This window comes from Semicossyphus pulcher, unplaced genomic scaffold (assembly GCF_022749685.1).
Source record: "Semicossyphus pulcher isolate SPU_LCO1_2020_fin unplaced genomic scaffold, fSemPul1.0.p SCAF_17, whole genome shotgun sequence".
Lineage (NCBI taxonomy): Eukaryota > Metazoa > Chordata > Actinopteri > Labriformes > Labridae > Semicossyphus > Semicossyphus pulcher.
The window spans coordinates 25,226,630-25,242,236 of record NW_027211681.1 but is presented as its reverse complement, the minus strand read 5'-3'; the positions used below and the strand labels follow the sequence as shown (position 1 = coordinate 25,242,236).

General features: G+C 42.7%; 1 protein-coding gene across 1 annotated transcript in view; it reads right to left on the bottom strand.

Annotated features, from left to right (window-relative positions):
• Positions 1–15,607, bottom strand: part of LOC138595052 (venom factor-like) — a 30,318-nt gene that overhangs the window by 7,460 nt on the left and 7,251 nt on the right. The window contains exons 10-28 of the mRNA XM_069666371.1: positions 14,304–14,419; positions 14,046–14,186; positions 13,679–13,894; positions 13,389–13,589; positions 12,116–12,271; positions 11,778–11,907; positions 11,025–11,093; positions 10,036–10,338; positions 8,436–8,745; positions 5,836–5,921; positions 5,078–5,217; positions 4,487–4,696; positions 4,204–4,264; positions 3,181–3,264; positions 2,897–3,100; positions 1,688–1,763; positions 1,302–1,464; positions 606–719; positions 300–453 (exon numbers count right to left, since the gene is read on the bottom strand). Coding sequence (XP_069522472.1) covers positions 300–453; positions 606–719; positions 1,302–1,464; positions 1,688–1,763; positions 2,897–3,100; positions 3,181–3,264; positions 4,204–4,264; positions 4,487–4,696; positions 5,078–5,217; positions 5,836–5,921; positions 8,436–8,745; positions 10,036–10,338; positions 11,025–11,093; positions 11,778–11,907; positions 12,116–12,271; positions 13,389–13,589; positions 13,679–13,894; positions 14,046–14,186; positions 14,304–14,419 — 2,934 coding nt within the window. The remainder of the gene's footprint in view (positions 1–299; positions 454–605; positions 720–1,301; positions 1,465–1,687; positions 1,764–2,896; positions 3,101–3,180; positions 3,265–4,203; positions 4,265–4,486; positions 4,697–5,077; positions 5,218–5,835; positions 5,922–8,435; positions 8,746–10,035; positions 10,339–11,024; positions 11,094–11,777; positions 11,908–12,115; positions 12,272–13,388; positions 13,590–13,678; positions 13,895–14,045; positions 14,187–14,303; positions 14,420–15,607) is intronic.

The following is a 15,607-nucleotide window of genomic DNA, read 5'->3' as shown; positions in this document are numbered from 1 at the left end:
CAAGATGCAGAATAAACCCTTTGGTGCAGAACATCTACTGAAGTGGACAGATGTATTATCAGTGACAGAAGAAAGGGGTACAACACAAAACATATACACATATAACAATCAAATACAAATGTAAACAATATTTTGGGCATAATACAGCAACTTAAATGGCTAAAAATGGCCTCTAAATATCTGTTTACTGCAGTGAACGCCTGCATTGAAAGGATAAAATTAATAGGCAGTTCTTTAAGTAACACAGAGTGACTTGATGTTTTTGCATCTCTAGACTGTACAAATTAAACTGATAATACCTTCAGATGCTCTGAGTAAAGCGTGTGTTGGGTTATAGGGCTCAGCCTTCCCCAGCAGAGCCAGAGCGTAGGAGGTGATGGCCACAGTGTACGGTCTCCTCCCCAACTTCACCAGCGCTTTCCTCAGGTAGTCAGCCGTCTTACGGATAGCTACCTATACAGCACACAGATATGACACACAATAGTTTAATGTACAACTACTAATTATTTCCCATTCATAAGTCATTTACAGAAACAGTTAATAAAACATGAAATGTAATAGCTTAAAAGAAACAACCCCGGCAGATAATGTCTTGACTGGCTTACCTCGGTGTTAAAATTTGGATCAGTGCAGCGGATCCCAGCCTGCTTGGCCTCAGCCAGCGCTATGAGGACGAAAGCTGTCAGGGTTATTTCTGGGTCGTCGCCACGAACGCCGCCCTGGAGACAGACAGGCAAGAGGATAAATAAACCCAGTTCATTCCTATTTCTTTATATCAGATTTTCTTTTTCTTTTTATACATTTCTAATTATTTAAAATGCTGTACAACATTTGACTCAAAACACCAGGCCTGAGCCTGTAAATTTTTCTTCCAGACATTATTTCTTCCTGTAAAATTGTGTTCTTTTAATGCTGTAGAAAAAAGCTCATTAATTATGAGGAAATAACAATTACTGTTTATGTTTTAGTTTTCTCTGGAAAAAGGATATACCACAATGTCAGTTATACCGAGAAAGGAAAGATAAACACAGAATAAACATCAAAAACTGCCTCAATTATAACAAGTGTGATCTGACTTTAAGTTTATCCGTATATGTTATTTAACAATGAGTACTAGGGTACTTATTGAGTCATCAGCCAGTACAGTACCTACATACAGTTAGTGTTGGACTGTTTGTTTAATCAGCAGGAAGTGCATTTACTAAAGTAAACAGAAAAGGGATCAAGAAAGACGGCCAAAGGGAGGAAAACATAACTTCATCTATAATCGTGGTGTGTTTTTAAGTGTGTGCGTGTCTCACAGTCATGGTGGTGCTGTAAACCGGATTGTCCTCAACAAAGTTCCCTTTCAGGGGCCGGTGTTTGTTCTTCACCAGGTAGAGCAGAGGCTCACACACTTGCTTCTCGTTGATGCCAACGATAGAGTGAGCCATGGAGAAAACTTTGACCACGTACGCCGTGATCCTGACATTCAGGGGGAGTGTGATCAGTATTGACGTCTAACTTATACTTCTTATCTAACAGATTAAATAACAAGAGATAACTGACAATGGAGTTGATTTTCTTCACTATTTAACAGTATAAAATGTAATATCTCATGCACTTTCCTTAGAAAGTGAAGTAGCATCAAAATCCACATAGCCTTATTGTAGCCTATCTGTAGTGAAATATAAAATGTTGCCATTACCATGTGCTTGCCCCTTCCCTCCTGTAGGGGGGGTAGGAGCCATCACTTTTTCTGTATGCTAGCTGGTTCTCGTAGCCTGACAAGAAAAAACAGAATAGAAGAATTGGAAGATGTGCTCTGAAGCGTAAAGACATCTTAACTTACTCATAATGAAAAAATTTAAATGAATAAGAATAATGAATGACTTCATCCATCCATCATCAATCCATCTTGCAAACTAGTCATCCATCCGTTGATCAAAGCTACAGCCATCATGATCAGCATCCATTCACACATCAGCATATCCAAATAGCCATTATCTACTATCCATGCAGCCAAATATATATCCCATTGTACATCCATCCATCCACTGATCAATTGATTGGTCAATCTATGTAGTCAATCCTCCATCCATTATACACACATCCATCCAACTACTAATGGATCCATGAATCCATCAACCTATGAAGCCAACTCTCTCATCATCCATCCATCCATCCATCCATCCATCCATCCATCACTTCTACTACTACGTAGTGATCCATCCACCTCTGTAGCAAACATTCTCATCCATCGATCCATCCATGAATCCATCGCACTACCTGCTAACCCATTGATCCATCCACCTCTCTAGCCAAAACTTCGCCTTTCTATCATCCATCCATCGCACTACCAATTGATCTATCTAACTATCTAGCTGAAAGTCATCTATCATCCATCCACCCATTGATCCATCCATTCATCCCTCCTCCTATCGATCCGTCCATCACTCCAGCCGACTCCAATGTTTTGAAGTGGACAGTATTACCTCTCATCCATCTCTTACACATCAACTCATGTAGCCAACACTGTATCGCTTAATGCATTCTACTTACCATTTCCTCCATCATCCATGGCACTACCTATTGATCCATCTACCTATATACCCAAAAACATCTATTATCCCTCCACCCATTGATCCTTCCATCCATCCATTCATCCATCTAACAGTATTTGAGGTCATCCATCTCTTACACATTCACCCATGTAGCCAACACTTCATCCATCAATGTATTCTACTTTCCATCCATCCATCCATCCATCGCACTACCAATTGATCCATCCACCTATCTAGCCAAAACTCCTACATCCATCCATCCATCCACCCATTTATTGATCCTTCTATCCCTCCACCCATTGATCCATCCATCACTCCAGCCATCCACCTATCCTTCCTTCCTTCTCTCTCACCTCTCCTAATGTATCGGAGAGCCTCAGCCTTGCGCTGCACCCCTACACTCTCCCAGCCATTTGTTCGGTCCAGGTAGAGGGTGGCGATGAGTGGCAGAGTGATGGTTGCCAAGTTCTGCTCCACACAGCCGCCGGGCATCCGAATCAGAGAGGCCAGAGAGTCCTCACTGATGGAGTTATCGATGCTGTCTGCTAACACATTCCCTGGAATGAAAAGGAGAGGAGGAATCAGGAATCAGTCCACTCTTCTTGGTTCACTTATCGCCGCTCTGTCACTGACTGACCTCTGACATTGATGAATGTCTCCGGCACAGAATTCGGCACAACTGACTCCAGTTTGACCTTGCCAACACGAACAGTCTGATTTCCTGAGAGAAACAGAGCAACAAAGTTACACTTCATAGATATCTTCCAAAAACTCAGATGGTACATTTCTTGATAATAACAAAAAACAAAACATATTATCAACACCTGGTCAGACCCAACAATCACTACACTGGAGCTTTAAGTGTCCGGGGTTTAGAACAAAGAGGTAACAACTAAACGATTGATGACATGCTGGCCCTGGGCAGATGTCATTGCCAGTTTCTGACTAACACAGTTGTCATCTTCATGCCCAACGCCCACATTGTGTACTTGTGCCTATCTGTTAGGGCTGGGAAAAAATATCCATACGGCAATATCTTGTGCAATACATGTATATATGGCGCTCTAAACAGGTTTCCCTGTGATTTTAACACATAACTACTTCATGACTCCTCGCGGTGGCGCTTGATGATGTGAGTGAGGGTTACGTGAAAGGAAATGATTGGCCGAAGATGACGTTAATCAGATGTTGTGATGCATCATTATATGATTGTCTTGCAATATATCAATTATCACAGAATCACTGTATGGTTATATTGTTGTTATCGTGGGCCGCATATCACGTGTCGTGAGCTACCCTGCGACTCCTACCCAGTGGGAGTTGTCTATATACGCATTGTTGGCATGATGCTATATTGAGGCAGAAGAAAGCAACTGTGCCACCAACAATTGTCTGGGTGAGTTCGCACCCTGACCCTTTAAATCCATGATATAAATAGGAATTCGCCGGCCTGTAAGTGCACCTAACTTTACCAAAACAAACCTATGAATAATCAAGAGACCAACTGAACCGCTTGGTGTCTTGCGCCTTACTTGCAGTCGCTTCAGGTCAACTCTGATTGGAGGACATGACTTACATATGAAATCCTATAAATGTGGCATATGAATATGCTGTTGACAGGAGCTAATAGGAAAACAACACATCACTGAGATCGTCTTACCTCCCTCAGCAGACGGGTTCAACACAGCACTAAAAACTTCAGTCTTCTGCACTCCATCCATCTGTTCAGGTTTACAAAAAAGTTAGAGTTAAAGCATATTATATTTTAGTTGAATTTGACTTCAGATCATTTGTGTTTGCACACTGCCTATAAATTAAAGTACCTGCTACATGCTACATGAAGGAAGACAACACACTTTTCAGCAGCTGACTCAGACTGAAACTTTACCGCTCCCCAGCCTGATTATACTGCCATGACATCTTCATCATCAAGAGCGACTCACCACGACCCGTAGAGACTTCTGGATACGGTCTCCTCCCGTCATGTCTCTGCCGACCACCATCACCTCCAGAGGAAGCTTCCCCACCACCAGCGGCACGATGGTGTAAGGCACCACCACGGAAGAGCCGGCCGCCAGTGTCAATTCCTGCGTGTGTCTGTCCTTGAAGGCAATGCTGCACATGCCTTCTGTCTTCATCAGCACCACCCTCACCTGAAAGGATTACAGTCACGACATATTCAAGATTTTTTTGAATCTTATTCTATTGAGTTAACTTTCAGAGGAAATACAATTGATCAGTTCTAGCAGGATGACCCTGAGGGTGGTTATGTTGGTTGTCAGTCTATAACTTTGGTCTGCACTAAAATAACTGCTTACTCAAAGTCGCACATACAACATAGGGCATATATTAGTTCTCTCACCTCATGTCACATTACAGTTCCATGTACTTTACAGAAAAACCACCCCTGATGAGATGATGATCAATATACCTGCATTCCAGCATCATCAAAAGTGCAACTGCATCTAATTACAGCCTAACAGAGCCGCTAGCATGGCTGTACGCCCACATCTACAGCGAGTGGTGTGTCTTACATGCAGGTCTTCGTAGCCGTAGTTATGGACCACAGCTTTAATCTCGACCTGCTCGTTCCTCGCCACTGAATACGGCAGCCTCAGGTCCACAAAGAACTCCTTCCATGCTCTGATGTTGTAAGGCTCGGCAACACAGAAACCTGCAGACATTCAGAGGTATATTATTGATGGGTTGTCTACACGTGTACATGAATAAGCATTGGAGCATGTTATAGATGTTTTTTTAGGACAAATTGGTCAGCTTTTGTTGTTTCAGTGTTTAGTGACTGAATAGGGAGATCATTTCATCCATTCAAAGTTTAAACTACATCATCAACTTTCATTTGAAATTCTAAAATAAGATTTTTTTTAAATAAATGAGTCGATATGTTGGAGTATTGAGTCATTTTTGGTTTAAATCAGCCATTTTTGCTCAACAAAAACACTGAAAAAAGCTGCAAGCAGCAATAATCGGGGTCTAACAAGATCGCTCGCATTTGGATGTTTGTTTCTTAATTGTCTGTAGATGATCCTGACAAAGTTTCAGGATGATTGGCCCAATCGTTCCTGTTGTCAGAAGTTGAAAATTACTACTACTACTGGAATAAAGTTGCAGAGGACTCGAGGGAGTATGTTTAAGGTCAATGAGCTTTACTTTATGTTCCTGAATAGAGGTGGTTTTAGCCAGGGATAAAAAAGACATAAACCATAAGCTCGAGCCTCGCTGTGGACCCTATTTCCTTAGGAACACCTTGACTTCCACCTCCTCCTCCTCCTACCTGTATGAGGGGATGAACTGACGGCCAGAAGTCCCCACTCTGTGATGCTGTCGGGCAAGGGATGGTCCACTCTCCTGGAGGCCAACCTGTGGATCAGATTCAGTTCGTTATCACTAGTAAGTGTAGTAGCAAAAAAGTTCCCTGAACCCTCTTGTCAGCCACTTAATTTCAATCTCCAATAGATAATACAACTTGGTTGAAAAACTCAAAGTCAAAGTCTTCAAAAAACAAGCAAACACTAGAGACTGGCAGAATCTGATGCAAAAAGAGTTTATTCCCGTTTAATCAAATAAACCCGAGCCCATCCGGATGAGACTGCCCACAGGTTAGCCGCTCGGTCTTATATACTCTAAACCCTTAGCTTAGGATTCTACTTTAGAGCTTTAACGCTTTGGATTATAAGAACTTACTACTATAAAGTTTCAAATTTTTTTCCAACATAAGGAGGTCCAACAGGCTTTAAATTAGTAGATATAAAGAGTGTGGAGAATACATGTATAAATGTAAATTTACTTAGATCCTGCTTCAGTTTCATCAGCTTGCTGGTAAAATGTTAACTGTGTGTAAAACAGTTACAGCGGCTTTGCAGTTTGAGTTGACTAATGTATTTCACAATGCACTTACAGGAATCTTTACTGGTGCAGAACATGAGTGTATATGCACACACACACACGGTTGCACACGACAAAGTGACAGAAATCAATGCTGTTTGTTAAGTATGAGGAAAGAGCATCGGTATTATTGATAGTGAGTTGTTTTTCCGAGCTGTCATCACTGAGCAAACCAAACATGATGCAACACAGGAGATCCACAGGGCTGTGTGTTTGGTGTCGCATGATGAAATGGAGTGAGTGGCTTCAGATAGTCTGATAGATAGTTTGTGGTTCATTCTGGAATTTTCATCACACAGGGGGTTGTTTATGTACAGTGTTCTTTAATTATCTGGGACATATCAGACCAAAAAAACAAAAGATAGTACGCATCTCGTGCTGCCGAATAATAAAATGAAGGTTTTATTTTCAAAATGGGGAAGGAGAGTTAACTATACGCCTGGTGCTTAAGTGGTTAAAGTTTTGAAAAATAAGCTATTTTCTTGTTTCCTCTTTGAAAAACGGTGAATGACCAAAATTAGCAATTCGCCATATAAAGAAGAAGCAGTCAAATTTGTGATGGTCGCTTCCAGTGAGTGCACAACATTTCATGTCCTACTCTTCAGTTTAAAGGATAACTTTGGGATTTTTCAACCTGGCCCCTATTTTCCCACGTGTTTGTGTGGAAGTGACTAGTGGAGACAACAATTATTGAAATCGATCCAGTATTCAGGGAGGGAGCACCGTCCGGCAGCCGCCGAATGAGATACAATGTAACTAAACGAGGCACCGGGCATACGCCAATATACAGCCAATAAAAGCGGTTGTTTTTGCTACTGACAGGCTCAGATCGTTATAATAAGTGTCTGACAACACTGTGGCAGCCATGCTACTTTACCTTATGCTCTCTGTTGTTGTCTGTAACCAAGTCCCGCTCACGGAGAAGTCTTGAGAAGACTTGTTGCAGGAAGAAGGAGAGAGGAGTGAGAGAAGACGAAGAGGGAGAAGTGCCGTTTGTAGTGTTGGAGTACAGAAAGCGTTGCTCAGCGCTATCTAAAAGATTTTCATGGTCGAAGATTTATCTGATTTCTACGATTCACTCCTCTCTCCTTCTTCCTGCAACAACTACGGTCTCGCGAGACTTGGTTACAGACAACAACAGAGAGCATAAGGTAAAGTTGCATGGCTGCCACAGTCACTTACACACAAACACGTGGGAAAATAGGATCTAGGTTGAAAAATCGCGAAGTTATCCTTTAAGTAATGTTTCTTTGTTTCAACTTCAAGTTTTTTGAAGTGACTGACTGACTCTCTTCGGATTTCCGCTGCTGCTCTCGTCTGTCTTTCTAATGTATCAGCATCCAACCAACACTATTCTGTCAGTGTCTTCGTCTGAGGTGTGTCTGATCCTCAATCACCCCAGCTGCCCTCTCTCGTCCTGATTACCTCATGTGTTTTTAGTCTCTATGTTCCTTCACTTCTGTGCCACTTTGTCTCAATACCTTTGTTTGACCTTTTGACTGTTTTTGGATCCTGTTTTTGCCCAGTGATTTTTGAACTCTGCCTGATATTTCGAACTCTCAGTCTTGAGTTGTGCATTTTTATCCACCGTTTGTGCCAAGCTGTGTTCGACTTAACCCTGTCAAAATTCAAGCACTACACAAGTTCGTACCTAATATACAAAATATACTTCATCGCAGAGTACTAGCAGACGTATCGACATTAAAACAAACAGAACACCTTGATTGAAATATCTAAGGTGGAAGGGTTTTCATACACTGTTCGACCATCAGGTATTTGTGTTTACAATCTGATATCGTTATTCTGTATCGTTGTTTCTGTGCATATTTCTCTTCATCTATGCAAATGCAATTGCAGTGCGAGGACTAATAAAAATGCTCTGATATGTTGAATCAATTTAAAAGAAGGATGCTGTTCCATCAGATGATGTTTAAGGTAAAATAAGAGAATATTCTGCTTCTCATATAACCTCTGTAACCTTTCACTCACCCGTCTCTGTCTGGCTGGCTGGGCAGGTCAACTTCCATCCACCAGGACTCGTAGAACTTGGATCGCAGATACACTTGAGTCTCATCCAGATATTCCCAATCGTCCTCCTCGTACTCTTCATTGTCCTCCTCGTACTCCACGTTCTCCCTCCTCGGTGCCGAATATAGTACTTCTTCTTCTGGCCTTTTGTACACATTTGTATAGGTCATGTGCACTTCGGGGTTAACCCCTGATAATCCAGGTGATCCACGTAATCCAGGTTCTCCAGGTAATCCGGGTACTCCAGGTAAACCCCGTGTATGTGACCAATCTATGAGAACAGGATTATATATGATTAGCAGCTCTTATTACATATCTCTATTATATACCACCCTGAAAGCTGTTGATATGTCGCCACCTACACCGACCAATTTAACTAAAAGGCGCCCTATTGAGTTTTCATGTACACAATAAAAATGTATTTAATCGGTGTTTCTCACTGAAAATGCACTCTTATTAAGGTCTAACAAATGTGCTGAATCCATTGCATTCCTCATAAAACATTTTTGGAAAGCCTATTTTGTTTTAGCAAAGTGTTTTACATCAATGTTCACTTGCACAATGCACACTCTCATGAGTACACGATAAAAATCAACGATACAAATCTACCTCAATTAAATGATTCAGATTAATAGGTGAAGCAATATCAACTGGTCAGTCCAACATTTTTTCTACTGGCTCCACCAGAAGGTCAGTCTTGGTTGATGATAGCCAGTTATTTTAGGGCCATATTAAAGTTAAATATTAAACCTGAACTAAAGTGAGTGCTTAACAGACAGATAGTTAACCGACATTAGAAAAAGAAAGTCGTGCGTACCGATGTTCCGCACGCGAGTATAGGCTAGTTGTCAAGGGAACGCCCTCTCAGAATGCTGCGGTTTGTTGGGAAAAGGCGCACATTGGTCCACAACGTCACCAAACCCGACTGGACATATCAAACTCGAACAACTCCATCCGACAAACACAGACTGTCGGCACTGACCCGACAGTTTGTGTTGTTGGAGTTGCTCGGCGTTTGTCTTGTGCAGCCACCTTCAGAGCCTACATCTATAACTGGACTGTCGTCCCCCTCTGTCTGCAGAAAACAGTTTTACAGATTATTAAAAGATAAATAGTTGTCTGATGATCGCCAAGTGGTTTAGGGATTGCAATTCAACCAATGGTCTCTTTCTCCTCTCCACGACAACTGTTGTCACTACCGACAACAAAAAGTGTCTCTCTGCGACTGGTTCTGCATTTATATAGAGACTTCCAGCAGGTAGACAAATGTCGTTGGATGATTCGCTGTGAAAGTTGGTTCAGACGTGCATGCCTACATCAAATGAATTAACCAGATTTTTCCTCTTGATCCATCATCAGATGAAATGTGTATTTATACCATAGATTATTATGGAATACCTGCAGAAGTAGTGATATTTCCATCAGCCCCAACTATAGATGTGATTATTAGCAAACTGTAGTAATCCATCACATTAAACCAAAGCAAAAGTTAACTTTTAAACACTCCCTGCTCAGTAAAAACAAACAGGATAGAGAGGTAGGACAAAGGTGCAGGAATTACCAAATCTCTCCCGGCTGAGGTGTACTTTTCTATATGGAACTACATCTACTTTAGCAAAAGGTCGGACTGCGAATCTTGGACGAACTGTGGTGGTAGGAGGAACTGTGGTGGGTGGTGGGGTGGTGGGAACCTCAGTGTCAAACACTTGGTTCCTGTAAGTGGCGCAGCAGTAGCGGAAGGCCCGGATGCACTCCCATCCCTCTGTGATGTAGAAAGAGCGTCTGGTGCAGGAGTACGGCATAGGGATCTCCCTGAGGCCGTCCTTACAGCAGCGTTTCTGCAGCTTCTCCTTGTAATGATCCTCTGGAGGCGGAGGGAGAGGGAACCAGAAGACTGTCAGTACTAATGATGTAGTCATTAATACAACCAATGAAATAGCAATGTGTAATGTGAAAGAGAGAGTTTTTTTAGCCTCTTTTTTTACAGTTGTTGATGCTTTTAACATTAAAATAAGTTTGGTAAGATTTTGTTCGAGGCTCCTCCTTCTGATGGGATAGATGTTTGATAAAGCATATGGAGCCAGGACCAAAATAGACAAACACCGTGTCATTATGTTACTTATAAATTGAATAATTGTTAAAGTGATTAGCTTGGGACCACCCTGGACGTCCATGAGAACTCTATAGGGGTCCCTAGAATCAGTGGGTAATGTAACCTGCACATCACAAAGTTAGTGACAAGCCGATGAAGAAAGTGGAACATAAAGAAGCTTAAGAGGCGGATGTTTTCCTACGAAGACCTAACCAGAGCTAAAGAAAGAGGGAAAATTAAAAAAATTAAATTTCCAGTTGGATATTAATGTTGCTCCAGTCTTGACTTCTTCCTTCCCAAAGTGGTGAATTAATGCAATAAGTTGAGACACTGTTCAAATGAAACTGAAGTTATTACAAGCAGAGACAGATGATCAGATCATGGATCGTTTTCACCAGAAGCTCAATGCAGAATGCTCCCTCCCACCTGGTAAAAACAATAACAGAGAGAGGACTCACCCAGCTGGGCTTTACGCTGCAGCAGCTCAGCAGAGCGCCTCCTTCTGGTACTGCTCGGGCACTGCAGGGCTGAAGAGAAGTGAGAGAATGAATACATCAAGGTTAAAGAGGTTTTTATCCTCTCGTGTGCGTCTCTAATTTATCATCGTATACGCACATCTTATTTCTTTATTTTCATTTCTTACTATATCTGTTTATGTCTGTAAAGTGGTGCTGATTCTGTAACATACAGTGTCAGACCGGGCCACCTATTTAAAGATCACATGTGATTTCAGTATTGCTTCACTTTGAGCAAACACACAGTGCAAACATGGCTTTCAGCTGCTCCACAGACGGACACTAACACACACAGGGAGCTACTTTTTACAGCAACTACTTCGTAAATATGACAGTTCAGGACACTTTGTTTTCCTTATATATATATATACACACACATATATAAGTTTATTGTTTTTACAGTTGATAGTAACAAAAACAGTATCTTTCTATTTTAGATTAAAAAAGGTCGTTTGTTAACCTGGCTCATCACCAACCAGTATTTTCACTGCAGACTCTTCTGCACCAGTCCTACATACCCTGATCCATTTGACCACGAGTTTTTTGGATCTCAAAAACAAATTAACAAAAACAAATCAATAAAAACTTCCACAGTGACCCAAAAAAGTCGCAGGAATTTGTTAAACTCTGCAGATTGAGTAATCCTGCGACCTAGCCCGTGTTCTACTCCACATGAATCGGGGGGAGGAGAGCTACCGTTTCTCGCCATCGTTGTGAACCCGGTGCTGGAGGCGAAGAGCAGTCCTGCCTGTGAGAACACCGCCCTGGCATCTCTTCCTCCCCCTCGAGTGCAGCCGATGTCTCCGTGCTCCACCGTGTCCCAAAGCTGCGGGAAAAGGAGCCATTAAGAAGGAAGTGACATGAGCTTTCTGCTGTTCAGCACATTTAAAAAAACACGAGTGATGCTTGTCGAGTGAAGAAAACTTTTTTTGACTTCTTTTTGACTCGAGTCTGACCTTATTCATTTTTCATCTTTGTGATTTTCATTTAAATTCACGTTTAAGTGACAGTGGTTGTAACTCCAACACACACACCTTTCGCTGAGTGAGCCTGTCCCTGTTGAGCAGAAACACGGCGTTGTCCACAGCGACCATGCTGACCTTTGCCCCCGGATCACCTCTGACCTGAAAACTAACCGTCTTTCCAGGCCTGTAGTCTCGGTGTATGCCGTCCACTGGACCCACACTCAGCTGTAAGAGAGAGCAGTTTTCTTTACGATAACAATAATCATGTAAGGCATGTTTACCCCTGTACTCATATAGAGGACCTACCATACCTTCTGACTGCATACAGGTGACAATGCAGATTTAAATGATCAAAAGTTACTTTGTCTCGTTTTATTAGAACCTACAATTTGTCTTCTTCTTGCATCATTGGAAGAAAAAGAATGAAACACATAAAACATCTGCGACCTTCTATTAAGAATGAATTGAAGAAACCTCCATTATGTTACATTAATCAACTCATTTTGTTTCCAAATACCTCACTGTAACGTTTTACAACAATGTGAAGCCAAACTTTTTTAATGAAATGATTTAATTTATTTCTCTTATTTTCCATTTTCCTCTCTCTCTCTCTCTCTCTCTCTCTGTCTCGCTCTCCCTCTATCCCATCGCAGAAGAAGGGCTGGGGTTAGGGTTAGAGACGGGGTTACACCCTGGACTGGTCACCAGTCAATCACAGGGCTCACACACGGCTGTGGCTCAGTGGTAGAGCCGGTCATCTCTTAATCGGAAGGTTGGCGGTTCGATCTCTGACTGCTACAGCCGCATATCGAAGTGTCCTTGGGGCAAGACACTGAACCCCAAATTGCTCCTGGTGGCATAGCTATCAGGTAAGAATGGGCAAAGATCTGATAGGAGGTTGCACTTATCAGTGTGTGAATGTGACATGTAGTGTGAAAGCACTTTGAGTAGTCGGAAGACTAGGAAAGTGCTATATAGGTACAGTCCATTTACACGTAGAGACAGACAACCTCTACTCACACTCACACCTACGGGCCATTTTAGAGTCACCAATGAACCTAACGAGCATGTCTTTGGACTGTGGGAGGAACAGAGGAAGAGAGTGGGGCAAAGGGCCGAGGGCGGGAGTTGCACCCGGGGCCGAGGACTGTAGCCTCAGTATATTACTGCTGATTTAACCGCTGAGCTAAACCAGCGCCCGCGATAAGAATTTTCTTATCAAAATTTTCATCAAACTAATTTAGGAGAATATTTATGAAGATATTGGTGAATTAGGCCCAAAATCTTTAAGCTGAGTGACCCCTTTTAAGTGACCCCTGAGCCGGAGCCGATGTTCACTCACCCCTCCGACGCAGGAATCCACCACATCCACCCAGATGGAGTCTGGCACCACCTCCTCCTGCCGTGCCGAGGGGATACTGTAGAACGCCACAAAGCGGAACGACGGCAACATCTCTGGGGTGATCGTCAGTCCGACGCTGGTGACCAACTGACCTGTCACTCCCACACGCTCGGCTTGAATGATTTTACCTTTATTCAGCACCTGGGAGAGTTTAGGGACAGACTCGTGATCACCTGCCAATTGTTATACTTTTACTTTCTACTCTGCAGGTATATTGTTGATGTGCTCACCAGGTAGGTGATGTGTTTAATGTCATCCCTGCTTGACTGTTCTGCTGTAGAGATGCTCAGCTTCAGGGACAGTCTGTCTCCTACAGACACCGTGTTGGTCCCCGTGGAGATGTACAGGTAGTTCCTTTGCCGGCGGTTAAAGGTGACGTACGGCCGAACACTGACCTGATGTTTGGCCTGCTGCTCCGGTCTCAGCTCGGCCTGGGTGGTCTCAGCCTGGAAATAACAGACAAATTAAACGCACATTAAGGTTTGTAAATGTTTGGGAATTTGCAATACTGACTGATAAAATATGAAAGAATTCAAGGATTAAAAAGTAAAAACAACCAAAGCTGTTTGGGTAAAATAACCATGCAGTCGTTCTTACAGTGATGGTTTGCGGGTGCAGACTGCTGGGCATGTTGATGGTGGCTCTGGCGGTGCCGGAGACGACCAGGGGCGTGTCCAACATGTTCACCTTGACCGGGACGTTACGAGCCGGGGAGCCGTCATGGTGGCTCACCTGGATCTGGACAGGTCGGGGGGAGAATTCACACATTTTATACACTTTACAGTTTTTATTCACATTTAATGAACTGATAATATCCAGTTTTATTTGATAGTTATCACAGAGTCTGGTCCTTACTGTAAAGTCGAAGGGCAGGCCTGCCTTGTAGTACTTTGGTATGTCTTTAAAGGATAGGACAAAAGGAGACTCCACGATTTTAATGCCAGTCTTCTCTGCCTCGACCAGGTCACTGCCTGTACAGGAGACAAAACCGGGTCAAACTGCAGATGACTGATAACAACAAGCATGAATTGTTTAACGAATCTAAAACCAAAGGCTCGGCCTCAAGCGAAGGAGTTCAAGTATCTCGGGGTCTTGTTCACGAGTGAGTGAACAGGCGGATCGGTGCAGCTTCAGCAGTAACGCGGAGCATTGTACCGGACCGTCGTGGTGAAGAGGGAGCTGAGCCTGAAGGCAAAGCTTCCGATGTACCGTTCGATCGACGTTCCAACTCTCACCTGTGGTCATGAGCTTTGGGTAGTGACCGAAAGAATGAGATCGCGGATACAAGCGGCCGAAGTGAGTTTCCTCCGGAGGGTGTCTGGGCTCAGCTAAGGAGATCAGACATCCGGAGGAGGCTCACATCGAGAGGAGCCAGTTGAGGTGGTTCAGGCATCTGGTTAGGATGCCTCCTGGGCGCCTTCCTTTGGAAGTTTTCCTGGCACATCCAACTGGGAGGGGACCTCGAGGCTCGCTGGAGGGATTTTATATCCCGTCTGGCCTGGGAACGCCTCGGAATCCCCCAGGAGGAGCTATTATCTATTTTAACTTTTTCATTTCTGTCACTGTAGGAACATTTTGAAGGGCTTTTTTAGATTTCCAGAAGGACAATTGCAGGACAATTGTGAAACAACCAGTTTTTGTTCCAGTGTTTTATTGTTTGGAAAAGTAATTAGATATGGAGCCTGTCATGTCCATCAAAGTGCTGAATTCGTTTGAGATGTCATGTAGAAAAGGAATGGGATATTTGCTTTCAAACATGTAGAATCCACCTTACAGAGTTAAATTCACAGTTTGGTGTTTTTCTCCTCAAATAAAGACAATTATAGGACAAGACGAAGGCCAACTACTCTGACAAACAAAGAACTCCACTTGAAATTTATTTAGAGCAATGTTTCAGTACAAAAAACTCTCCATAAAGCTATTTAAAAAAATAGTCTCTGTACCAAATGTTGTACTTAATAAAACAAACAGGATCCACTTGCCCTACATTTCCCAAAAGTTGAGTCACAGGGCAGAGTCGAAGTTTGTGATGGCTTTGTTTGTCCAGAGGGGTTAAAGGTCATGATTATACACATCTGACCCTGGGCTACATTTCAAAAGTGGAATTTTTTGGGATGACTCCATTGATCCGTCCTGTACTGGGAGAAAATACACAGCGG